Source organism: Oncorhynchus kisutch, linkage group LG15 (genome assembly GCF_002021735.2).
Source record: "Oncorhynchus kisutch isolate 150728-3 linkage group LG15, Okis_V2, whole genome shotgun sequence".
NCBI classification, from domain to species: domain Eukaryota; kingdom Metazoa; phylum Chordata; class Actinopteri; order Salmoniformes; family Salmonidae; genus Oncorhynchus; species Oncorhynchus kisutch.
The window spans coordinates 33,135,657-33,163,600 of NC_034188.2; the positions used below are offsets into that span (position 1 = coordinate 33,135,657).

The window sequence follows — 27,944 nt, forward strand, 5'->3', positions numbered from 1 at the left end:
ATCTACCAAGAGAATTCTCTTCGATTATAATCACAGCCGTATATATCCCCCCCCCAAATAGACACATCGATGGCTCTGAACATACTTTATTTAACTCTCTGCAAACTGGAAACGATTTATCCGGAGGCTGCATTCATTGTAGCTGGGGATTTTAACAAGGCTAATCTGAAAACAAGACTCCCTAAATTTTATCAGCATATCGATTGCGCAACCAGGGGTGGAAAGACCTTGGATCATTGTTACTCTAACTTCCGCGACGCATATAAGGCCCTGCCCCGCCCCCCTTTTGGAAAAGCTGACCACGACTCCATTTTGTTGATCCCTGCCTACAGACAGAAACTAAAACAAGAGGCTCCCACGCTGAGGTCTGTCCAACGCTGGTCCGACCAAGCTGACTCCACACTCCAAGACTGCTTCCATCACGTGGACTGGGAGAAGTTTCGTATTGCGTCAGATAACAATATTGACGAATACGCTGATTCGGTGTGCGAGTTCATTAGAACGTGCGTTGAAGATGTCGTTCCCATAGCAACGATTAAAACATTCCCTAACCAGAAACCATGGATTGATGGCAGCATTCGTGTGAAACTGAAAGCGCGAACCACTGCTTTTAATCAGGGCAAGGTGTCTGGTAACATGACCGAATACAAACAGTGCAGCTATTCCCTCCGCAAGGCAATCAAACAAGCTAAGCGCCAGTACAGAGACAAAGTAGAATCTCAATTCAACGGCTCAGACACAAGAGGCATGTGGCAGGGTCTACAGTCAATCACGGACTACAGGACTACAGAGTTTAATGGCTGTAATAGGAGAAAACTGAGGATGGATCAACAACATTGTAGATACTCCACAATACTAACCTAATTGACAGAGTGAAAAAAGGAACCCTGTACAGAATACAAATATTCCAAAACATGCATCCTGGTTGCAACAAGGCAGTAAAGCAACTGCAAAAAAAAAATGTTGTCCTGAATACAAAGTGTCATGTTTGGGGCAAATCCAATACAAGACATTACTGACAAACACTCTTCATATTTTCAAACATAGTGGTGGCTGCATCATGTTATGGGTATGTTTTTAATCATTAAAGGACTGGGGAGGTTTTAAAAAAGCTAAGCACAGGCAAAGTCCTAGAGGAAAACCTGGTTGTCTGCTTTCCATCAGACACTGGAAGACTGATTCACTTTTTAGCAAAACAATAACAAATAACAAAAGGTCAAAGCTACACTGGAGTTGCTTACCAAGATGACAGTGAATTTTCCTGAGTGGCCAAGTTACAGTTTTAACTTAAATCTACTTGAAAATCTATGGAAAGACCTGAAAATGGTTGTCTAGCGATGATCAACAACAAATTTGACAGAGCTTTAAGAATTTAGAAAATAATAATGGGCAAACATTACACAATCCAGGCATGGAAAGCTCTTAGAGACTTACCCAGAAAGACTCAAAGCTGTAATTGTTGCCAAAGGTGCTTCTACAAAGATTTGACTCAGGGGTGTGAATAATTACAGAATTAATCAATAAATCTATCTATAATTGGACACACCTACTCATTCAAGGATTTTGATTTACTTTTACAATGTTCTACCTTGTAGAGTAATAGTGTAGACATCAAAACTATGAAATAACACCCAAAAAGTGTGAAACAAATCAAAATATATTTTATATTTTAAATTCTTCAAAGTAGCCATCCTTTGCCTTGATGACAGCTTTGCACATTCTTGGCATTCTCTCAACCAGCTTCATGAAGAATGCTTTTCCAACAGTCTTGACGGAGTTCCCACATATGCTGAGCACTTGTTGGCTGTTTTTCCTTCACTCCACAGTCCAAATCATCCCAAACCATTTCAATTGGGTTGAGGTCGGGTGATTGTGGAGGCCAGATCATCTGATGCAGCACTCCATCACTCTCCTTGGTCAAATAGCCCTTATATAGCCTGGAGGTGTGTTTGGGGTCATTGTCCTGTTGAAAAACAAATGATAGTCCCACTAAGCGCAAACTAGATGGGATGGCGTATCGCTGCAGAATGCTGTTATAGCCATGCTGGTTAAGTGTGCCTTGAATTCTAAATAAATCACAGACAGTGTAACCAGCAAAGCACCCTCACACCTCCTCCTCCATGCTTCACGGTGGCAACCACACGTGTAGATCATCCGTTCACCTACTCTGCGTCTCACAAAAACACGGCGGTTGGAACCAAAAATCTCAAATTTGGACTCATCAGACCAAAGGACAGATTTCCACCGGTCTAACATCCATTACTCGTGTTTCTTGGTCCAAGCAAATCTCTTCTTATTATTGGTGTCCTTTTAGTAGTGGTTTCTTTGCAGCAAACCGACAATGAAGGCCTGTTGCACACAGTCTCCTCTGAACAGTTGATGTTGAGATGTGTTTTGAACTCTGTGAAGCATTTATTTGGGCTACAATCTGAGGTGCAGTTAACTCGAATGAACTGATCCTCTGCAGCGGAGGTAATTCTGGGTCTTCCATTCCTGTGGCGTTCCTTACGAGAGCCAGTTTTATCATATCGCTTGATGATTTTTGCAACTGCACTTGAAGAAACCTTCAAAGTTCATGACATGTTCCGTATTGACTGACCTTCATGTCTTAAAGTAACGATTTGGCTATCATTTCTATTTGCTTATTTGAGCTGTTCTTGTCGTAATATGGGCTTTATCTTTTACCAAATCGTGTGTATACCAACCCTAACTTGTCACAACACAACTGATTGGCTCAAATGCATTAAGAAGGAAATAAATTCCACAAATTAACTTTAAACATGGCACACCTGTTAATTGAAATGCATTCCAGGTGACTACCTCATGAAGCTGGTTGAGAGAATGCCAAGAGTGTCCAGAGCTGTCATCAAGGCAAAGGGTGGCTACTTTGAAGAACACTTTTTTGGTTACTACATGATTCCATATGTGTTATTTCATAGTTTTGAGGTCTTCACTATTATTCTATAATGTAGAAAAAAAGTACAAATAAAGAAAAATCCTGGAATAAGTAGGTGTGTCCAAACTATTGACTGGTACTGTATGTAAATTAGATATTTCTGTATTTCATTTTCAATGAATTAGCAAAAAAATTCTAAAAACATGTTTTTCACTTTGTCATTATGGGGTATTGTGTGTAGATGGTTGAGAAAAAAACATTTATTTAATCCATTTTCAATTTAGGCTGTAACACAACAAAATGTGAAATAAGTCAAGGGTTAGGAACGTTGAAAGCACTGTAGTTCCAGGCACTTACAGAATCTATGCGCATTGAAGCTGTTCTGGCGGGTCATGGTGGCCCAGCACCCTAATGAGACACGTAATGTTGGTGTTTCCTTTATTTTGGCTGTTACCTGTATGTGCGCTTCCTTCAGTGTGTCTGAGTGTGGAGCGCCAGTCAGTCAATGTTGGTGTTTCCTTTATTTTGGCTGTTACCTGTATGTGCGCTTCCTTCAGTGTGTCTGAGTGTGGAGCGCCAGTCAGTCAATGTTGGTGTTTCCTTTATTTTGGCTGTTACCTGTATGTGCGCTTCCTTCAGTGTGTCTGAGTGTGGAGCGCCAGTCAGTCAATGTTGTTTACATAAAGGTGATAAATACATTAACAACTCTAAAGCTATCAGTGCTTCCCTGAGGATCAATGTGTTGGGAAGAACTAACATACAGTATCCTGGCTAATATCCACCGTGCTATGCTAACAGCAAACAGGCTCTGAGACCATTTGGACTACGCTAGGCTAATAATGAATCTGCTATGTTAATACGAGCTGTGCTGGCTTACAATAGCTACTGAAGCCTGACGTGTTTGCATTCGGATGGCCGGACCAATGACCAGTGTGTCAGAAAGGCTAAATTGACTATGCTAATCAGCTACTGGAATACCAAATGAGTTTATTACTGTTGATCTAGAGACATTACTGCCAGTGATTACCATTACCACACGTAATCAAGCACAAGTAACTGTGATTCATTGAACCATGTGTAGAGCTGTGCTGTAGCTATGGCGACAGGTAGGCTACTTTGAAAGGTTACATATGACATATGGAACACAGGGAGAGATTTCATGCTTAAAGCAGCTCTTCCTCAGAAATAATCAAGAGTCACATTCTCACCTACTCAATTTAGAAATCTGAGGAGAGACAAAGGTAGGTTGTTTTTTATGCATAACTCAGGTCAACATTGGGCCACATTAAGTGTTTAATGTAACTGGAAAATAAACTAAAAGACGGCTCTGCATGATAAACCCATCCAGGTCACCTGTGATACAAGTCAGTATTCGACGTCCATCCATGTCTGAGTATGTCGGGAGAAGACGTGGAAACCAGCCACTAGGGGCAGCAGTGAGCACTGGTACCTTCAAGTAGGTTTCGGTTTTGCCGGGTGTTGTAGACGGGGATGGTGGATGGTTGTAAGCATCTGCCTCTGATTCCAAAGGGCCAAATGTTGCCTGTTTGAATCCAGCGATAGAAGATTGTTTTTGATGTTTTTGATATTGATGTTTTTGATATTTTTGTTTTAAGCCTATCCCAAACGTTAACATTTACCTTAACCATTGTGAGTTCATGCCTAACCTTAAAAATGTGGAGTTAATGCCCGAAAGGTTGACCTTAAACACTTCAAAATGTTACGTTTGAGAAACATTGATAAACGTCTAATTTTGACTTGAGACTGTGAGAGCTGGGATAAACCACACACCCACACACATTATTACAGTGTAGGGTGAAGCTTCCTGGCAGCCGGTCAACAGTAACACGTGTTACAATGTTTCAAATGTTTGTTTCAAATGTTTTAAAAAATTGCACTGCATACTTTTCCTGCTCTTTTAGCGGATTAAGCGTGGCTTTGATAGCGATGGATTGTACAAACGTTCTGGAAAACTCATCACATTTTCTACGGATTTACAAAAGACATGCACCTCCTCTGGCACTGCATATCCGAGACAAACTTCAGTGCTTCGGGAACAGCTGGTAAGGGCAGAAGGAGGAAAATACTAACAATAGAAGTTATTAACAGACCTAATATACATGGAAAACACAATCTCTCACGTCAATGCAGAGCTCTAGCTGAATTATGGGATGTCGCAAAATACGTCCCAGCATGCTCCAGAGACTCCGAATGTGCTAGTTTGTAATTCAAGATCATTGGTAAACAAAGTGGATGAATTTGAACTGCTCCTTCAATCAGTAAATGGAGTTACTGGATGGGTCCCTGAAACATGGGCCCGCGAAAATATCCCAGATGAATCTCTTTTGGTACAAGACTATCAGCTGTTCAGAAACGACTGGTCCAGAGAGGGGATGAGAGGAGCTATGGACGTAAATCACAGTATTCAGGAAAAGAGAAGAACTGACCTAGAGAAAGAGGAGTTTATTTTCAATTTAACCAGGCAAGTCGGTTAAGAACAAATTCTTATTTACAATGATGGCCTACCGGGGAACAGTGGGCTGACTGCCTTGTTCAGGGGCAGAACATATTTTTTACCTTGTCAGCTCGGGGATTCGATCCAGCAAACTTTCGGTTGCTGGCCAACCCTCTAACCACTAGGCTACCTGCCGCCCCTGCCGTATATGTGGCTTCAGCTTTGTCCTAAACCACTCGGCAGCTCAGTTTCAACTCTGGTAGTGGGAGTACTCTACCATTCACTATGGGCAAATGAGAAAACACTTCAGCAGAACACTGTGGATTATCTCATAAATACTATCCATGTCCTCAGGATGTCCATGCTGTGTAGACTTTAATCACCTGCCCATCAAGATGCTGACAAACTCCCATCCAGACATGAAACAAGTGGACATGATCAGAGGGGACTCCATCTTAGATTGGATCATTATAAATCTGAAGAATCACTACAACACCCCCACTGTACTTGCTCATCTCTCGGATCCAGTGATCACAAATGTCTGCTGTTCTCCCCAAACACAACATCGGGAGGGAGATGTGAGGTGCAGTGGGGGAAAAGGACGTTTGGTAACCCAGAACAGAAAGGAGGCCTTGGCACGATGTATGGCAAGCACTGATTGGTCTGCCATATATGAGGTGGAGAGCATCGATGCAATGGTGGAGAATAGAGGGCTGATTTCTAGTTTTCATAACAATCGGTAATCAGCATTTTTGGATGCCGATTATGGCCGATTACATGAGGAACCCACGAGGAAACTGCGTGGCAGGCTGACCACCTGTTACGCGAGTGTAGCAAGGAGCCAAGGTACGTTGCTAGCTAGCATTAAACTTATCTTATAAAAAAACAGTCAATCTTCACATAATCATTAGTTAACTACACATGGTTGATGATATTACTAGGTTAACTAGCTTGTCCTGCATTGGGTGCCTGATAATTTATCATCAAATCACAGCCAACTTTGCCAAACGGGGGATGATTTAACAAAAGTGCATTCGCAAAAAAAGCACAATCGTTGCACGAATGTACCTAACCATGAACATCAATGCCTTTCTTAAAATCAATACACAGAAGTATATTATTTTTAACCTGTATATTTTGTTAAAATAAATTAATGTTAGCAGGCAATATTAACTAGGGAAAATGTGTCATTTCTCTTGCGTTCATTGCATGCAGAATCAGGGTATATGCAACTGTTTGGGCTGCCTGGCTCGTTGCGAACTAATATGCCAGAATTTTACATAATTATGACATAACATTGAAGGTTGTGCAATGTAACAGCAATATTTAGACTTAGGGTTGCCACCCGTTCGATAAAATCCGGAACGGTTCCGTATTTCACAAAAAGAATAAACGTTTTGTTTTCGAAATGATAGTTTCCGGATTTTACCATATTAATGACCAATGGCTCGCATCTCTGTGTTTATGATTTGATAGAGCAGTCTGACTGAGCGGTGGTAGGGGCAGCAGGCTCGTAAGCTCGTAAGCACTCAGTCAAACTTTACTGCGTTTGCCAGCAGCTCTAAGCAATGCTTGCTTCACAGCGCTGTTTATGACTTCAAGCCTATCAACTCCTGAGATTGGGCTGGCAATACCAAAGTGCCTATTAGAACATCCAATAGTCAAAGGTATATGAAATACAAATGGTATAGAGAGAAAAAGTCAACGCGTCATAATTCCTATAATAACTAACTACAACCTAAAACTTATTAACTGGGAATATTGAAGAAGTGGGAATATTGAACCACCAGCTTTGATATGTTCTCATGTTCTGAGCAAGGAACTTCAACGTTAGCTTTTTTACATGGCACATACTGCACTTTTACTTTCTTCTCCAACACTGTTTTTGCATTATTTAAACCAAATGGAGCATGTTTCATTATTTATTTGAGACCAATTAGATTTTTATTTATGTATTATATTACGTTAAAATAAGTGTTCATTGTTCATTCAGTATTGTTGTAATTGTCATTATATATATATATACTGTATATATATATATATATGTATTTATAAAATCGGGCGGTATCGGTATTGGAGTTGAAAAATCTGAATCGGTCAACCTCTAGTGGAGACATTCAACTTATGCATTCAAACTGCACTTGATGTATGCATGCCAACAACAACACTGGACAAGCCCTAGATGACTGACCAAATAAAGGCTGCCATCAGGAAAAGACAGAAGATTTTCAACAGATGGGGAAATGGAGAAAAACAATGAAATGGAGAAAAACAATAAAATGGAGAAAATACAGAAACAAAGCACAAATGCTTATCAAGGAAGCAAAGACAAACTACCACAAAACTGAAATTCTAAAGCCATGACATCATTTTCTGGAATTTTCCGAGCTGTTTAAAGGCACAGTCAACTTAGTGTATGTAAACTTCTGACCCATTGGAATTGTGATACATCGAATTATTTAAAAAATGACTTGTGTCATGCACAAAGTAAATGTCCTAACCGACTTGCCAAAACTATAGTTTGTTAACAAGAAATTTGCGGAGTGGTTGAAAAACAAGTTTTAATGACTCCAACCTAAGTGTATGTAAACTTCCGACTTCAACTGTATGTCCAAAGATCACGCAAAGCTCCTGCAATGTCTGTCTGACATTGAACTGTGTCCAAATTACTAGCCTGGCTCCACAGATACCCCATTGGAAGAAGGCAGAGGGTGATGGCAAATGGCACATTTAGCCCTGGGTCAGAGGTCACCTCTAGTGCCACAAGAGGACACTTCCATGGGCTTGGAGGCAAAGCAGCTGGAAGAGTGGGCCACACCCAACAACATATATTTTTCTACAGACCATCCACAACCTGCACCACTAATCCTAGGAGGACAGGAAGTACCAGTGGTAACAACAACTAAGTATCATCTAGACTCGAGCAGTCAGTGAGGAAGGCCTCAAAATACCTGCACTTTGACTGTTCTTGCCAGAAATGGCCTACCCACTGATGATCTGGTCAAAGTATACACTACACTGGTCAGGCCCTGTCTGGAATATGGTGGAGGGTCTTGAGGATCATCTCCAGAGGTGCAGCAGTCCAACCACAGCTCCCGTCACTGCAGAGCAGGCGAGAGCAGGCTGCAGTGCACCTGGTGAAGGACATGCACACTCTTGACCACTGAATGAACTGCTTCCTACAAAAAGAGGTAACTGCACCACCAGGCTCCTGAGAAACAGCCACAAACTGTCCTGTATAACTGCCCATACGAACCGCCTGCGAAACTCCACTCTACCCACCGCTATCAGACTGTCTAATAACTTAAATGGTTCCCCCAAATATTATATTTTTAACAGTCACACTTTAGTATTTCAATTTCCATCATGAAAATTGTAATGTTTCAAGTGTTCTGTATTCTTTTTTTCACGTATTATGTATCTATTTTAAAATGAGTGTTTGCAGTTATTAGTAATGTAAATTCTGAATTTCTTCAGTTTTATCTGTGAGCAAGAATAAATTAACTCTGACACACACACACACACACACACACACACACACACACACACACACACACACACACACACACACACACACACACACACACACACACACACACACACACACACACGCTCAGTGGAGCAGTGGCAGCTGTGCTCGTACCGTTAGCCAATCAGGGTTAAATCATGCGTTGAGCGTTTCACAGACAGGACCCAAGGGCCCCCCTCACCACCTGAGTCTCACTGCCCTGCCCTGAGTCAGGACCACTAGACTTGACCTCATCTAGACTAGACCAACAGACTGGACCAGACCTAGATTAGACCTGACCACAGGACTGGACCACACCAACAAAAAAACACACCAGGGGACTAAACCAGACCGTTCACCGACAACAACCAAAACATCTGGACCCCTATAAACCACTAAACAATGGGTTCATCTCCATCTGTGTCTAGCAGAACTAGCCTGACCTAGATCACAACGTAGTAGTTTTAAGACAAGGCTGAAAAAGACTGTGTGTGTGAATCAAATCAAATGTCATTTGTCACATGCTTCGTAAACAACAGGTGTAGACTAACAGTGAAATGCTTACTTACGGGCCCTTCCCAACAAGGCAGAGACAGAAAATAGAGAAATAATAGAAAAGTTAAACACGTAATAATAAAAGTAATAATAAATACACAATGAGTAACAGGGTACCCGTACCGAGTCGATGTGCAGAGGTACATACAGTGGGGCAAAAAAGTATTTAGTCAGCCACCAATTGTGCAAGTTCTCCCACTTCAAAAGATGAGAGAGGCCTGTAATTTTCATCATAGGTACACTTCAACTATGACAGACAAAATAAGGAAAATAAATCCAGAAAATCACATTGTAGGATTTTTAATGAATTTATTTGCAAATTATGCTGGAAAATAAGTATTTGGTCAATTACAAACAAGCAAGATTTCTGGCTCTCACAGACCTGTAACTTCTTCTTTAAGAGGCTCCTCTGTCCTCCACGCGTTACCTATATTAATGGCACCTGTTTGAACTTGTTATCAGTATAAAAGACACCTGTCCACAACCTCAAACAGTCACACTCCAAACTCCACTATGGCCAAGACCAAAGAGCTTTCAAAGGACACCAGAAACAAAAATTGTAGACCTGCACCAGGCTGGGAAGACTGAATCTGCAATAGGTAAGCAGCTTGGTTTGAAGAAATCAACTGTGGGAGCAATTATTAGGAAATGGAAGACATACAAGACCACTGATAATCTCCCTCGATCTGGGGCTCCACGCAAGATCTCCCCCCGTGGGGTCAAAATGATCACAGGAACGGTGAGCAAAAATCCCAGAACCACACGCGGGGACCTAGTGAATGACCTCCAGAGAGCTGGGACCAAAGTAACAAAGCCTACCACCAGTAACACACTACGCCGCCAGGGACTCGAATCCTGCAGTGCCAGACGTGTCCCCCTGCTTAAGCCAGTACATGTCCAGGCCTGTCTGAAGTTTGCTAAAGAGCATTTGGATGATCCAGAAGAAGATTGGGATAATGTCATATGGTCAGATGAAACCAAAATATAACTTTTTATAACTGCACTGTTCATGAGACTACTGGGTTTCCGCCCTTCTTCTTGATGTTTGGACGCACCCCTAGGTTGCCGGTAGATGTTATGTTTGAAAGTGTGCTGTTGGATGGGGACACAGTAGATGTGGATAAGTATGTCCAGTCTCTGGGTGAGGATCTGAGAGAGGCCATGACATTGGCCCAGCAGCATGCCAGTAAGCAACAAAAGAGACAAGCTGACAACAGACAGTCTAAGGGTCACTCGGTGCAGAAGGGAGACAGAGTTCTACTTGCTAACAAGAGGGACAGGGGCAAGAAGAAACTGGCTGATCACTGGGAGAGTGTGGTGTACATAGTGGTTGCGAAGAACAGCTCACTGAACACATATCGTATCCAACACCTTACAACATGGATCTCTATCGAGTGGTGACGTGATCTCTGAGATGTCTGCAGAGTCCAGCCAAATGGATGGGAGTGACGCCAGGACTGTCCACTGGGTAGCAGACTGTCCACTGGGTAGCAGACTGTCCACTGGGTAGCAGGCCTGTCCACTGGGTAGCAGGCCTGTCCACTGGGTAGCAGACTGTCCACTGGGTAGCAGACTGTCCACTGGGTAGCAGGCCTGTCCACTGGGTAGCAGACTGTCCACTGTGTAGCAGACTGTCCACTGGGTAGCAGACTGTCCACTGGGTAGCAGACTGTCCACTGGGTAGCAGACTGTCCACTGGGTAGCAGACTGTCCACTGGGTAGCAGGCCTGTCCACTGGGTAGCAGACTGTCCACTGGGTAGCAGCCTGTCCACTGGGTAGCAGCCTGTCCACTGGGTAGCAGGCCTGTCCACTGGGTAGAAGACTGTCCACTGGGTAGCAGACTGTCCACTGGGTAGCAGGCCTTCCTGAGTCGCAGACTGTCCACTGGGTAGCAGACTGTCCACTGGGTAGCAGGCCTGTCCACTGGGTAGCAGCCTGTCCACTGGGTAGCAGCCTGTCCACTGGGTAGCAGGCCTGTCCACTGGGTAGAAGACTGTCCACTGGGTAGCAGACTGTCCACTGGGTAGCAGGCCTTCCTGAGTCGCAGACTGTCCACTGGGTAGCAGACTGTCCACTGGGTAGCAGGCCTGTCCACTGGGTAGCAGGCCTGTCCACTGGGTAGCAGCCTGTCCACTGGGTAGCAGGCCTGTCCACTGGGTAGCAGGCCTGTCCACTGGGTAGCAGGCCTGTCCACTGGGTAGCAGGCCTGTCCACTGGGTAGAAGACTGTCCACTGGGTAGCAGACTGTCCAATGGGTAGCAGGCCTGTCCACTGGGTAGAAGACTGTCCACTGGGTAGCAGGCCTGTCCACTGGGTAGCTGGCCTGTCCACTGGGTAGAAGACTGTCCACTGGGTAGCAGACTGTCCAATGGGTAGCAGGCCTTCCTGAGTCTTCTGGGAGGTTACTCCAAGAGGATGGTGAAGTCCCAGCTGATGGAAGTGAGGTGGAACAACCGTATGAAGGCCCCTTAAATGATGTGTGCTCAGCGGAAGTGGACCAGAGAGATATCCACAAAGCCCACAAGAGTTCTGATTGCGAAACTCCATTCCGTGTGGATGATGCTGTGACAGATACCTTGGTTGAAGATGCTTCGTCAGTGTGGTCTGTGTCAATATACCAGGATTCTGATCAGTCGTCTGACAGTACTAGCGTTGAGTCTGTAACTGAAAGTGTGCTAGCTCCGAATATGCCGATCTGTAATACTCCCCATCCTGAGGTCAGACCTCTGAGCAGAATTAGTGCTGTCTGTGACATTCCTGCTAGGTTTTTGAGTGAGGGTGTTCGGACTAGACTAGGTAGACGTATTAAGCCAGTGAATAGGCTAATACAAACTATGTCTACACAGGAAATGAAACAGTTCCTGGTTTCTCAGTGATGGTAGGATATTGCCTACGTTTTCTTTTTTATATATATGTAGTAATCTAAGCGTGTCTTAGAATGATTTGTGGGTTTGTCTAATATATTTGGCAATTCATGTAACTTTGTGTGTAGTCCATCGGCATAAAATATTTAGGGCATTTTTCCTATAGGGTTGAATAATGGATTAGAGGGGATGTTAAAAAATTTGATAATAATAATAATAATAATTCAGTGTGTTTATTTAATTACAGCTGCATAGCTGGTGTTATTATTTGGTGTACAAACACTTTTTCATATCAATATTGTACATACATGTGATTGTAAAAGTTTTGTATATTTTGGTTTGGCCCATCGCGGGTTATCTGTATTTCCGTACCCTCTTATTGTTCTCTTTTGCCTGACCTTCGGCATAGCGAGGTATGTTGTCCTTGGCTCCAAAATTGTTCAATATAAAACGGTGGTAATGTTACACAATGTGCTGTTATGCAAACATAAGTTTGTTACAATGTGGACAAGATAAAAGATTTATGTTAACACGTTTCACCAAGCTCGCTAACTAGAGTATCTATTGTAACTTGTGAGTACTTGGGACAGTGTTTGAGTGTGTGTCCATGTGCTTGCGCAGGTGCCTGAGAGCTATGACTGCGCCAAGGGCTAACATAGTGTGTGTTGTCTCTTCGTGTGCAGGGCCTATAAAAATGATTCAACTAGCAGACCTCCAGTTGTGGCAGCGTCCTAATTAAAAGTACACAACGCAGAACAAACCATGAAATATCACATTTACAAAAGTATTCAGACCCTTTATTTAGTACTTTGTTGAAGCACCTTTGGCAGTGATTACAGCCTTGAGTCTTCTTGGGTATGACACTACAAGCTTGGCACACCTGTATTTGGGGAGTTTCTCCCATTCTTCTCTGCAGGTCCTCTCAAACTCTGTCAGGTTGGATGGGGAGCGTCATTGCACAGCTATTTTCAGGTCTCTCCAGAGATTTTTGATCGGATTTAAGTCTGGGCTCTGGCTGGGCCACTCAAGGACATTCAGAGACATGTCCCGAAGCCACTCCTGCATTGTCTTGGATGTGTTCTTAGGGTCGCTGTCCTGTTGGAAGGTGAACCTTCGCCCCAGTCTGAGGTCCTAAATGCTCTGGAGCAGGTTTTCATCAAGTATCTCTCTGTACTTTGCTCCATTCATCTTTTCCTCAATCCTGACTAGTCTCCCAGTCCCTGCCGCTAAAAAACATCCCCACAGCATGAAGCTACCACCACCATGCTTCACCATAGGGATGGTACCAGGTTTCCTCCAGACGTGACGCTTGACATTCAGGCCAAAGAGTTCAATCTTGGTTTCATCAGACCAGAGAATCTTGTTTCTCATGGTCTGAGAGTCTTCAGGTGACTTTTGGCAAACTCCAGGCAGTTTGTCATGTGCCTTTTACTGAAGAATGGCTTCCGTCTGGCCACTCTACCATAAAGGCATTGGTGGAGTGCTGCAGAGATGGTTGTCCTTCTGGAAGCTTCTCCCATCTCCACAGAGGAACTCTAGAGCTCTAAGGCCCTTCTCCCCCGATTGCTCAGTTTGGTCGGGCGGCCATCTCTATTTAAGAAAGATGGAGGCCACTGTGTTCTTGGGGACCTCCAATGCTGCAGACATTTTTTGGTACCTCGGATTGTGCCTCGGCACAACCTATTTTTGCTTTGTCATTATGAGGTATTGTGTATAGATTGCTTCAGATTTTTTTATGTAATCCATTTTAGAATAAGGCTGTAACGTAACAAAATGTGGAAAAAGTCAAGGGGTCTGAATATTTTCCAAAGCTTCTGTATGTGTTCCTCGTGTCCAGGTGGGAAAGGGCAGTGTGGAGTACAATAGAGATGTCGTAATCTGTGGCTCTGTTGGGTCAGTAAGCGAAATGGACCGGGTCCAGAGTGTCTGGGATGGTGATGAGCCATGACCAGCCTTTCAAAGCATTTCATGGCTACAGATGTGAGTGCTACGGGGCGATAGTCATTTAGACAGGTTACCTTGGCGTTCTTGGGCACAGGGACTATGGTGGTGTCATGACTGGCCTGTTCAGGTCAGGTTAACGTTGACCACAATTCTGCATAGATATCTCTCACACCCCACCAAGGGGGGGGGGGGGGGGGGGGGGGGGGGGTAGAGAGGTAGGGGGTATTATGACACCTCACTCCCATTGTAAATCTTAAGGCAGCAGACAAAATCCTTTGTCCCCTCAGTGTAGAAGAATGGAATGTATGATGGCCCTATGGAGCGCCAACCTCAGAACAGTAACATGCAATAAATGCACTTTGGGACAATATATTTCGTAAATCAAAATGGTGGTAATGACAATAGATGGAATATGAAAATGAATGTCGTTTTTGTTATGTTATTAAATGTTCAATGACGACGTTATAATGAAGACATTGTAACTTGAAGAGTTTGTATAATATGTACCTCATGTTTGCATACTGTACGTTGTGTGGAAAATGTCCAGATCAAAGAGAATGTTTTTGTAAAGATGAAATGTGAAGTTAGTTGTCTAAATTGGATCTGAGTAAAATCCAGACCTTGCCTCGTAACTAGTTATGCCCAGAGAACTTTCCATAAAGACAGACCTGAGGGTTTAAAACATGTGAGTTAAGAATTTACATATCAGACTAGATGTCTGTGCGCTGCAGCCAAGGTCGAGGATTAGTCGCATCCCCAAAATCCAACACGAGGTTGAAGAAGACAAAATAAAGGAGGAGATACCCCATCGGACACCTTCGACAAGTAATTACATCATTATATTCTGACCCAGTTCGGGGCAAGATCCGGGCTCTTCGCTGGCCATGGCAGAACACTGACATTCCGGTCGTGCAGGAAATCACGCACAGAGCGAGCAGTATGTCTGGTGGCATTGTCATGCTGGAGGGTCATGTCAGGATGAGCCTGCAGGAAGGGTACCACATGAGGGAGGAGGATGTCTTCCCTGGAACGCACAGCGTTGAGATTGCTGCAATGACAACAAGCTCAGTCCGATGATGCTGTGACACACTGTCCCTGACCATGACGGACCCTCCACCTCCAAATCGATCCCGCTCCAGAGTACAGACCTCGGTGTAACGCTCATTCCTTCAACGATAAATGCGAATCCGACCATCAGCCATGGTGAGGCAAAACCGCGACTCGTCAGAGAAGAGCACTTTTTGCCAGTCCTGAATGATCCAGCGATGGTGGGTTTGTGCCTATAGGCGACGTTGTTGCCGGTGATGTCCGGTGAGGACCTGCGAAAGTTGAGTGAGCCAAAGCCAAAACCCATTTCAGAGCCACTATAAAGTCCTGAGGGGAACTCTGCATGCTCTGTCCGGCTATATTTCCTCTCCGTTTCCTCATTGCTCAGAGTCTGGCTGACGAATGGGAATTGTAAAAGCCATATTTAAACACAGAGACAGTTTGGTTCGCTCTGAGAGTTTAACAGACACACTTGTGTTGTTTTCTGCAGCTCTGAATGACTGACTGACATCCATTGGGGAAACACCACTGCCCCATGGGCCCTTGACAGAGAAGAGAATCTGGAGGAGAGGACACACACTCCTAACACTGCTAAAACACCCTACACACCCCTAAAGGTTCATACAAGCTCCACTCTGTTGACCTACATGCATGTCTGGGATGATGGTGTTGATGTGAGCCATGACCAGCCTTTCAAACCCTCTCTGCATCATTAAGCAGCATCGCAGCCCAGATGTTAAGGCTACTGAGGTACTGTAGACATCTCTCTGGTGATTAGATGGTAATTATAAAAGTATGATCATACCCTTCACAGGTCACTGAAGTGTGTGTGTGTGTGTGTGTGTGTGTGTGTGTGTGTGTGTGTGTGTGTGTGTGTGTGTGTGTGTGTGTGTGTGTGTGTGTGTGTGTGTGTGTGTGTGAATGAATGATAGAGCTACTGAGGATCTAATGACTAGAACATAGGGATTAGACAGCCTACTATGGGGTAGTGGTGTGTCCATGTGTCAAAGTCTCAACATGGGTCTGTTCTGACTGTGAGGCGATGGAATGGTAGTGCAGAACTCTATCAGTGGACACACACAGTTTACACACACACACACAGCATGTGGGGAAGTGTGACGGAGTTTCTAGATCTTTGCTAAAGCATGAAATGCGCTGCATTAGCATCACCCTGGTGAGACTCTCTCTCGCACGCATACACACACACACACATATACACACACATCAGTCTACATTTCTGAGGAACTGACATTCAAGTAGGCACATTTTTCTTCATTTGGCTATTTACATTGAGTGTACAAAACATTAGGAACACCTTCCTAATATTGAGTTGCACCCCCTTTGGCCCTCAGAAGAGCCTCAATTTAGTCGTGGTATAGATTCTAAATCAAATCAGATCAAATGTTATTGGTCACGTACACATGGTTAGCAGATGTTATTGCAAGTGTAGTGAAATGCTTGTGCTTCTAGTTCCGACAGTGCAGCAATATCTAACAAGTAATCTAACAATACCGCAACAACTACCTAGTAAACACAAGTCTAAGTAAAGGAATGGAATAAGAATATATACATGTATATATAAATATATGGATGAGCAATGACAGAGAGGCATAGGCAAGATGCAATAGATGGTATAAAATACAGTATGGACAGTATATACAAGGTGTCCAAAGTGTTCCAGGGGGATGCTGGCCCATGTGGACTCCACAGTTGTGTCAAGTTGGCTGGATGTCCTTTGGGTGGTGGACCATTCTAGATACACATAGGAAACAGTTGAGCGTATAAAAACAGGCAGTATTGCGGTTCTTGACACAAACCGGTGCACCTGGCACCTACTACTAAACCCTGTTCAAAGGCACTTAAATCTTTTGTCTTGCCCATTCACCATCTGAATGGCACACACACACAATTACTGTCTCAGTTGTCTCAAGGTTTATGAATCCTTCTTTAACCTGTCTCCTTCCCTCTATCCACGCTGATTGAAGTGGATTTAACAAGTGACATCAATAAGGGATCATAGAGTTCACCTGGATTCACCTGGTCAGTCTATGTTATGGAAATAGTTCTTAATGTTTTGTACACACAGTGTATACACATACAGTGTGTGTGTGCGTACGTGTGTGTGTGCGTGCGTGAGTCTGTCTGGGAGGTCTTATATAGACGTGGTGAGGGAGGGACTTCTGCAAACAGCAGAAGTGCATTATCTCTACAGGTCTGCAGATACGGGACCTAATCTCAGAAGTACATACCTGCCACTGTACACACACACACACACACACACACACTGAATGTGTGAATGTTTGAAGTTAAAACATCGGTCTTACACACCAGTAGTGAAAGTGTCAGTCCTTGTTAAATCAACATACACCTCCACACACATAAACAACTAGCCGACAAATTCATTCACCCTCTCACACGCACCCCCACCCCGACACACACAAACACACAGTCCCTCCCTCACCACGTCTATGATCTGCAGCAGAGTCATTCCCAGCTCCACCAGAAGAGGAGAGGAGTCGTTGATCACTGGTCTCTCCAGGCGGTTGTAGTTGGCCATCAGCTCCTTGTACAGTCTGCGCTGGTGCTCCCCCTGTAGGGACCCTGGGGAACAACAAGGGAACCAGTGAGAGTTCATGTTAGTTAATAAAATGTCTATTCTACAGTTTCTCAGTTGGCTGGGAGGGAGGGGGGGGGGTCAGTGGCGATTAGGATGATGTGTTTGCTGGACCAACTCTTTTCCTCTCTCTTCCCTCTGTCCCACTGATCCCATTAAGAGCCATCTCTGGAGAGGAGAGGAGAGGAGAGGAGAGGAGAGGAGAGGAGAGGAGAGGAGAGGAGAGGAGAGGAGAGGAGAGGAGAGGAGAGGAGAGGAGAGGAGAGGAGAGGAGAGGAGAGGAGAGGAGAGGAGAGGAGAGGAGAGGAGAGGAGAGGAGGCTAAACTACCTGCAGCACTGGTCAGTTAAGGACAATGGTCATTAAAACACACAGGCTGTTCATTAACTGATCCTAAAAGGGAGTTTGTTCAGAACGATGGCTAAACAGATGCATGGCCTAAATGTGTTCTCCACGAGAGAGAAATGAATACATAACCGAAATGTGCAGACAGAGTTCACAAGAGAACACTCCAGTCCTAGACACACTGTTCTGGGTTGGTTCATAGACAACTGTGTAGATAAGAGGCGAGCAGTTGTAGTCTACAGTACACGTTGGCTTTGGGTTCACACCTCTCGCCCCATTGCACAGCCAACACCAGGAAGGGCAGACTGTGGAAGACACGCACAGACAGTCACATATGCATAAAAGAGAGAGAAATCATGGAGCGAAAGGAGAGAGAGACAGTGAGAGAAATGTAGGGAGAGTGTCTCTGTCCCAGTGTGTTGCTGATGAGGTCCATTGAGGCCATAGTGAGGTTACAGCAGGACAGGACTCTATTGGGAGTTCAGAGCGAGAAAGAGAGAGAGGTCGTGTCTACACTTGATACTTACATGTGACTTCTGCTATCAGAATAGGAAGATCGCATTCAAAAGACGGGTTTAGACGCACAAGTGGCTTTGTGGTCTGATTGTGTTCGGATCTGTCTGACCACTTCAGGAGCTGGTCAGGGATGCATTGTGTGTAGATTTCTCCTCAGTCTGGACACAATCAGGCTACCAAAAGCATATAGAGTGGGCGACGTCATCAGCGCTCCTCGAACAAGTCTCCACAAAAATTGTGTTTTGGGACCGAGAGGCACCTTTTCATTATAACGAGGAAATACGTTCCTAGCGTGTGAGGAACGTGTTTGCTGGACTCCTAAATGCTAACCAGCTAGCTAATATGCTAACCCATTTTCAATCCCTTTAGCATTCCTTGCTAGCTAACAGAGGTTAGCCGGCTAGTTAGCTACAGTAGTTAGCTACAGTAGTTAGCTACAGTAGTTAGCTACTGCCATCGGTTGCTGTTGCGGTATCATATTTAGCCTATTCCACCATTTGTAGAATGGATACCGGCATTTGAATATAGCGCGGGAAAAGGGAATCCGGACACACTGTGGACAAATTTAAATGTAGGTGTAGATGCATGACGAGATCAGAACTCCATGATCAGAACACCAAAGCTACATGAACCTGTCAGGTCTAGACATGGCCAGAGAGGGGGAGAGAAACCTGAGCACCGCAGCACACTGACACTTACCCACTTCTTCATACAGCCGCGTACTTAAACATCTATATACTATATCCATACACCCATACTTCATATCTATACACCTGTATAGGCACACGTTCTGTACAACACCCATGTTGCACACAGCCTTTGATAACAGTGGTTTAAAGCGCTATCCATAGTACACGTCAATACTTACAACTTGTGCATTGATATAACTATTAGCAATTCAGCACCTGCTGTATAAGGCACAGCCCTGTGGGTTCTGAAAACATGTTGAGATTATGCAATCCGCATACTGCACATCCATATTTGTCCGTAATGCACATCATCACATCTGTAGGTCTCCTGCATAATACGCAGCTTGGCAGAAACACCCCCCCCCCCTTCCTCTCACCCTCTCTAATGTTTTATTCCTCTCTGATATATCAAGATGACATTCCTCTGGGACAGTCACCTTGTCATGGTGAAGGGGCTGTTGTAGCTTAATGCCAGTGGGAGGTAACTCCAGGCAGGTCTAACTAGTGGTGTAAAGCACCCAAGTAAAACATGTATTTAAAGTACTACTTAAGTAGTTTTTTTTGTATCTGTACTTTACTATTTATATTTTTGCCAACTTTTACTTCAATACATTCCTTGAGAAAATAATGTACTTTTTACTCCATACATTTTCCCTGACACCCAAAAGAGCTCGTTACACTTTGACAGCAACATTGTCAATTTCATAAGGAATTTGAAATGATTTATACTTCTACTTTTGATACTTAAGTGTCTTCTAGAAATTCCATTTACTTTTAAAATGATTTTGTTACACAGCGGCAGGAAGGATTGCAGCAGGTTCCTTGGCAGACAAAGAGAAATCCACATCTGCTTGGTTCAGATTGGAGTCACAAACACAGATTCACAGAACACACACACACACACTCATATTCCTCCATGTCCCCAATCTCATGATATTCATAGCTTCTCTAATGAAGAAATGATCTCTTTGGTCTCAGTGTCTGTCACACACACTCATACACTCACACACAAGAGGAGAGTCAAATGCCACATCCGTTTTTCCTCTTACTAACCAAGGAGTCGATAGGCCTCCGCTAACTCCTCTCTTCCGCCTCCGGGAAGGTGTGGTGGGGAGGAGTGTGCTAAGAGATAGTGTCTCTGTCTCTCGTTATATTTCTCTGTTTCTATCTCTTTGTGAGACCAGCTTCTAACAGTGATTGGTTATTCTTTTCATTGTTAGGCTACATCTGTCCTGCCTACAGCTGTGTGCTACATTCGACTGAGGGTGTCACGAATCTATTCTTAATGCCCTAATAATTCTAGCAACAACAAATAAAATGATTGAGTAAAACTGTTTATTGAAAATACATTTTGTAATTGAAGCAATGTTAGCCAGTAATTTTAGCGTTGATCATGAAATTATACAAAATGTATCCGTTTGTGGTCAAACGATCATTCATCTGGTTTTGGTGCCAAACTTCTGTTTACGTCTCCACTAGGTTATTCTTCCATTCGAGCATTTGTCGATTAAAAGTGACTATAAATCACTATAAAAGGGACCATGTTTAAGAATTAAAATGCTTAAGTTAAAGGAGAGTTTCACCCTGGCTCTGCCACGGCATATAGTCATTACTATATTAACAACATTATGTTTAATCATAAACATCAACATTATCCAAACCACAAGCTACAACTAGCACATTTTCATTTCACTGGTAGAATCAGGCAGTGTCCTTACGGTGACCAAAGATTAGCAGAGGGATTTTCAGGCTGAACGGATGGGGAATCCATTTAGACGATGACAGCTGAGAAGTGGTACGCATCACTGTCAATTGATTTTGCCTATACCATCGTTTTCTCCCTTCACAACAAAATGGAAGATCCTCGATTAGAGGTACGCATCACTGTCAATTAATTTTGCCTATGCCATGGTAGTCACTGCTAGACTGGTAGCTTCCATCAGCAGAATAAACATGTTTGTCTGTTCGTTCTATCTTTTACTAATGTTCCCTAACATAAGCTAGCTAACATTAGCAAATAAGAGTAACTCAATCTGGTAGCCATCTACTCCACCCTTGTCTGGGGAAAAAAACAGAATTGCCAATATATCTAACTCACACTCTGTGTGTCACACCCTGACCTTAGAGCTTTTATGTCTCTATTTTGGTTTGGTCAGGGTGTGATTTGGCTGGGCATTCTATGTTATTTTTTCTATATTTTTGTATTTCTTTGTTTTGGCCGGGTGTGGTTCTCAATCAGGAACAGCTGTCTATCGTTGTCTCCGATTGGGAACCATACTTAGGTAGCTTTTTCCCCACATGGTTTTTGTGGGTAGTTAATTTCTGTTTAGTATTTTGCACCTTACAGGACTGTTTCGGTTATTCACTTGTTTATTTTTGTTATAGGGTTCGGTTTTAATAAAACAAGCATGAACACTTACCACGCTGCGCTTTGGTCCGATGATTCCTCTTCTTCAGATGACGAATACCGTGACACTGTGTGTTCGTAGTAATTATGAATGTGTATAAATTGTATAAGGTTGATTAGTAGCTTCTCAGCTGGCTAGCAATCTTGCTGCCAATTTAGTGATGCTAACTAGCCAACAGCAAGCTAACAATATTAAAATGTCTATGTTAGGTGTGCTAAGCTAGCCAGTCTAATAGAGATCAATACAATTAGTGGGGTGGTTAAATTGTGTATTGTTGAGTGTTTTGTTGTAGGTGGTACATAATCTGATTCCACGAGCATGTGTTTCCAACCCCAAGTTAAATTGGGAAAAATATTTACAAGCTGACGGCTAAGATAGCTCAATTTACAGTAAGCGTATGGTTTGTATGGGTTTGTGTCATCAGGTTACACGTAGGTCCATCGTAATTCCCAACACAAACATGTCTTTCCAGGAGACGTACAGTACCAGCAAATCTTTGGCAAGAGGTCCAAACAGTTGGTGGTTGGTCTACGAGCCCAACACCACTTCTGGAAGTCTTATCCAGCTGGCCACACACCGCAGATGCGAGACCATTCGCCACAAGCACTCTGCTTCTGCAGCCCATCATGCCAAACACTACTGCCAGTGTACCGGAGCCAGACATAGGACTTTAAAATAAATATGGACATTTTCAGATCAATCCTCAAAATGTTCCTGCCTTCATGGATTCACAGAAGATTTCTATTGTTTTATATGTTCAGATAATAGCCAAAGAATTGACAAGATTTAATGCAAACAAAAAGAGAACTGGGTATTCAACAAGAATGTTATGGGAAAAAGTAACATACAAAAAATACAGTGTATGAACAGTGTAGTGCAGTTCAGTTATGTCTGAAGTGTAGTCAAGTGCAGAAAACTGTAAGTACAGATTATTACAAAAGATATTGTGATTTAACCAAAGATTGTTGTTATCTATTACTGGGAGTTATAGGATAGTGTCGTGACGTTGTTTTAGTTAATGTGACGACTGTTGCTCATCGAATGATTAAAGGTTTCTAATTGCGTGATTAACTGAATTAAGCGATTATTAACTCCTTAACCTGGGGCACCATGGGAAAATTAGTTTTGAGTTTCTATTTCCCAAATTAACTCAAAGAATATCAGAATATCGATTTTACAACAGCCGCTAATTAATCAGTTACCTCTACAGAACGTCGCATAATCCGGGTATCTGCACGGACCCGGGTCTCACCAATGAGTTCGTACCACACCAATCTTAGTTGAGTATTTATTTACTAGAAAGCTAAAATGATGATAAAAGATACACATACACAAAAACACATTCTAGGCTATTGAGTAGAACTTAGTATAACGGGCCAACGCACTATGGCGCATGTTACCCAAAATGGGGATTTAAAAGAGAGCGAAAAAGAGAAAGTACACGAGAGAAATATACATTTGGGTGAATTTGCCAGCTATGCTTATTCTAACCCTAGCCTTGCACCAAACTCCCACTCTCATGGGTCAGAATATAATGATGTACTGTAATTACGTGTGGAAGGTCTCCGTGGATTCCCCGCATGGACCGTTCAGGCTGCTCATTCTCCGGCGCAACTCTGGTTGTCCTCACGATGTCAGTGTCCTTTTGGCTTAGGGGTCTGTTCCCTCGCCCTTGCTCTGGAAGGGGTCTTCTGAGGACAGACAGCTCTGTAGCTCAGAGCTCACAGATACCACGATTCGATGGGAGTGGAGGCTAGGTGGTCTGGCTTGAATTCACCCGCTTAGACACAGCTACTCATCAATAGCATGGGTAGAAAAATATTTATTTGTCTTCAAACTTGTTTTGGGTTCGTTGACTTTTCTAGACCTCGGCTGCAGCTTGGGTCACTTAGTCTGATATGTTAATTCTTCACTCACAGGTTTTATACCCTCGGGTCAGAAGTGGGCGTAACCGCCTTTAGGGCAATTCTCTGGGCGTACCAAATCAAATCAAATCAAATCAAATTTATTTATATAGCCCTTCGTACATCAGCTGATATCTCAAAGTGCTGTACAGAAACCCAGCCTAAAACCCCAAACAGCAAGCAATGCAGGTGGAGAAGCACAGTGGCTAGGAAAAACTCCCTAGAAAGGCCAATACCTAGGAAGAAACCTAGAGAGGAACCAGGCTATGTGGGGTGGCCAGTCCTCTTCTGGCTGTGCCGGGTGGAGATTATAACAGAACATGGTCAAGATGTTCAATGTTCATAAATGACCAGCATGGTCGAATAATAATAAGGCAGAACAGTTGAAACTAGAGCAGCAGCACAGTCAGGTGGAAGTTGAAACTGGAGCAGCAGCATGGCCAGGTAGACTGGGGACAGCAAGGAGTCATCATGTCAGGTAGTCCTGGGGCATGGTCCTAGGGCTCAGGTCAGTTGAAACTGGAACAGCAGCATGGCCAGGTGGACTGGGGACAGCAAGGAGTCATCATGTCAGGTAGTCCTGGGGCATGGTCCTAGGGCTCAGGTCCTCCGAGAGAGAGAAAGAAAGAGAGAAGGAGAGAATTAGAGAACGCACACTTAGATTCACACAGGACACCGAATAGGACAGGAGAAGTACTCCAGATATAACAAACTGACCCCAGCCCCCCGACACATAAACTACTGCAGCATAAATACTGGAGGCTGAGACAGGAGGGGTCAGGAGACACTGTGGCCCCATCCGAGGACACCCCCGGACAGGGCCAAACAGGAAGGATATAACCCCACCCACTTTGCCAAAGCACAGCCCCCACACCACTAGAGGGATATCTTCAACCACCAACTTACCATCCTGAGACAAGGCTGAGTATAGCCCACAAAGATCTCCGCCACGGCACAACCCAAGGGGGGGGGGGGCGCCAACCCAGACAGGATGACCACAACAGTGAATCAACCCACTCAGGTGACGCACCCCCTCCAGGGACAGCATGAGAGAGCCCCAGCAAGCCAGTGACTCAGCCCCTGTAATAGGGTTAGAGGCAGAGAATCCCAGTGGAAAGAGGGGAACCGGCCAGGCAGAGACAGCAAGGGCGGTTCGTTGCTCCAGAGCCTTTCCGTTCACCTTCCCACTCCTGGGCCAGACTACACTCAATCATATGACCCACTGAAGAGATGAGTCTTCAGTAAAGACTTAAAGGTTGAGACCGAGTTTGCGTCTCTGACATGGGTAGGCAGACCGTTCCATAAAAATGGAGCTCTATAGGAGAAAGCCCTGCCTCCAGCTGTTTGCTTAGAAATTCTAGGGACAATTAGGAGGCCTGCGTCTTGTGACCGTAGCGTACGTATAGGTATGTACGGCAGGACCAAATCAGAGAGATAGGTAGGAGCAAGCCCATGTAATGCTTTGTAGGTTAGCAGTAAAACCTTGAAATCAGCCCTTGCTTTGACAGGAAGCCAGTGTAGAGAGGCTAGCACTGGAGTAATATGATCAAATTTTTTGGTTCTAGTCAGGATTCTAGCAGCCGTATTTAGCACTAACTGAAGTTTATTTAGTGCTTTATCCGGGTAGCCGGAAAATAGAGCATTGCAGTAGTCTAACCTAGAAGTGACAAAAGCATGGATTAATTTTTCTGCATCATTTTTGGACAGAAAGTTTCTGATTTTTGCAATGTTACGTAGATGGAAAAAAGCTGTCCTCGAAATGGTCTTGATATGTTCTTCAAAAGAGAGATCAGGGTCCAGAGTAACGCCGAGGTCCTTCACAGTTTTATTTGAGACGACTGTACAACCATTAAGATTAATTGTCAGATTCAACAGAAGATCTCTTTGTTTCTTGGGACCTAGAACAAGCATCTCTGTTTTGTCCGAGTTTAATAGTAGAAAGTTTGCAGCCATCCACTTCCTTATGTCTGAAACACATGCTTCTAGCGAGGGCAATTTTGGGGCTTCACCATGTTTCATTGAAATGTACAGCTGTGTGTCATCCGCATAGCAGTGAAAGTTTACATTATGTTTTCGAATAACATCCCCAAGAGGTAAAATATATAGTGAAAACAATAGTGGTCCTAAAACGGAACCTTGAGGAACACCGAAATTTACAGTTGATTTGTCAGAGGACAAACCATTCACAGAGACAAACTGATATCTTTCCGACAGATAAGATCTAAACCAGGCCAGAACATGTCCGTGTAGACCAATTTGGGTTTCCAATCTCTCCAAAAGAATGTGGTGATCGATGGTATCAAAAGCAGCACTAAGGTCTAGGAGCACGAGGACAGATGCAGAGCCTCGGTCCGATGCCATTAAAATGTCATTTACCACCTTCACAAGTGCCGTCTCAGTGCTATGATGGGGTCTAAAACCAGACTGAAGCATTTCGTATACATTGTTTGTCTTCAGGAAGGCAGTGAGTTGCTGCGCAACAGCCTTCTCTAAAATTTTTGAGAGGAATGGAAGATTCGATATAGGCCGATAGTTTTTTATATTTTCTGGGTCAAGGTTTGGCTTTTTCAAGAGAGGCTTTATTACTGCCACTTTTAGTGAGTTTGGTACACATCCAGTGGATAGAGAGCCGTTTATTATGTTCAACATAGGAGGGCCAAGCACAGGAAGCAGCTCTTTCAGTAGTTTAGTTGGAATAGGGTCCAGTATGCAGCTTGAAGGTTTAGAGGTTCCAAGTTAAGAGGCAAGGTCTAGATTTTACTCAAATCCAATTTTAAACAAATAACTTCACATTTCATCTTTACCAAAACATTCTCTTTGATTTGGACATTTTCCATACAACGTACAATGTATAAACATCAAACATATACTGGGAAAACTCTTAACGTTAAAATGTTTTCGTATTAACGTCATCTATTAACCTTTAAAAACAAAACAACATACATTTTCATATTCCATCTATCGTCATGCCCACCATTGTGGCTGACGGAAACCATTGTTCCAAAGTCCCTTTATTTCATGTTTAATGTTATGAGGCTGGTTCTCCATAGTAACAGGACAAAGGAATTTGTCTGTGGCCTGAGATTTACCATGGGTGTGAGGGGTCATAAAACCCTCACATCTTCAGACCCCTAGATCTCTCCTCCTCTATTGGGGTTGAGAGATAATCTGATCTGATCAGGACAGTCATGACAATAGGCACTGTTTGGTGAAGCACAGAGAATTTTCAGCCGACCTTAGCTTGGCGATGCGGTCTTCATCCTTGATTCGCGGAAACAGGAGTCTCAAAATGTCTGTGTCCAGTTGCAGGGGGTCCATTTGAATTTACAAAATGCTCCGTTATAAAAAATAAATACTTTTCTGCTCATTGAAGTAATTCAACAGAGTGCGCCGCCATCTTTTCTATTTCAAGTCTTCTGTCATTGATCGAGACAGGTGAGTGTCCACCCCAAAGTGCCGCATGGCATGACCAGTGCTTCATTTCAGCCAGATCCTGCCGGAACAGGATCCGGCACCTCTCAGATTTGACTTTGTTTGTTCCGGCATCCGGTACCTCTCGCGGCACGAGTTATTAATTATTTAACTGTTTGCACTGTAGACATTCTAATCATAGCGATCAGTATTAAATCAAGTTGCCCCCTCGTTATTTTTCCCACCCCCCCAGAAAGACCATCATTTAAAAACGTGCTGATCTTTCTATGTAATAATCCTATCCTGCCACACTGATTCCAGACCTGCTCTTATATTTGTACATAGAGGTTATGGGGAGGGCCAGTGGGTTAAGTACCTGATCCTGACACAGGTATTGGTAGTGGTGGTCAGCTAGTGAAGAGGTCCCTACATAATCACGTCACATAGAGTCGTCTCCCTACTGAATTTGAATCATGGGAAAGCCAAATAAAAAATGGATAAGAAAAGGCAATCAAGTTTGACATTTTTCAAGTTCAAAAATCCAGAGAAAGATGGTGAATCGAACCCAGAACGAGCCAAGGAAATGTCAGTGCTGGAGGAGAGTGGTGAGCGGCAAACTGTTCCTGATGGCAATACTAATCCCACCAGTTCAGCATCACCACCGGCAGCTCCACAAGCTAGCAGGCCTCCTAGTGAGTCAGACTCAGTGGGAGAGGGAGACGGGGACCTGGGGGAGGGGGGCAGTGCATCCACCGACGAAGTGCTCGGAGCAGGTGCAATTTGCAGTT

The 27,944-nt window shown here is 43.7% G+C and overlaps 1 protein-coding gene across 2 annotated transcripts in view; it reads right to left on the bottom strand.

Moving 5' to 3' along the window:
• The window catches only part of LOC109905193 (neuronal acetylcholine receptor subunit alpha-7-like), a 70,920-nt gene that overhangs the window by 28,644 nt on the left and 14,332 nt on the right, over positions 1-27,944 (bottom strand). For both annotated transcript variants that reach the window (XM_020502428.2, XM_020502429.2), the window contains one exon: positions 17,732-17,871. In XM_020502428.2, coding sequence (XP_020358017.1) covers positions 17,732-17,871 — 140 coding nt within the window. The remainder of the gene's footprint in view (positions 1-17,731; positions 17,872-27,944) is intronic.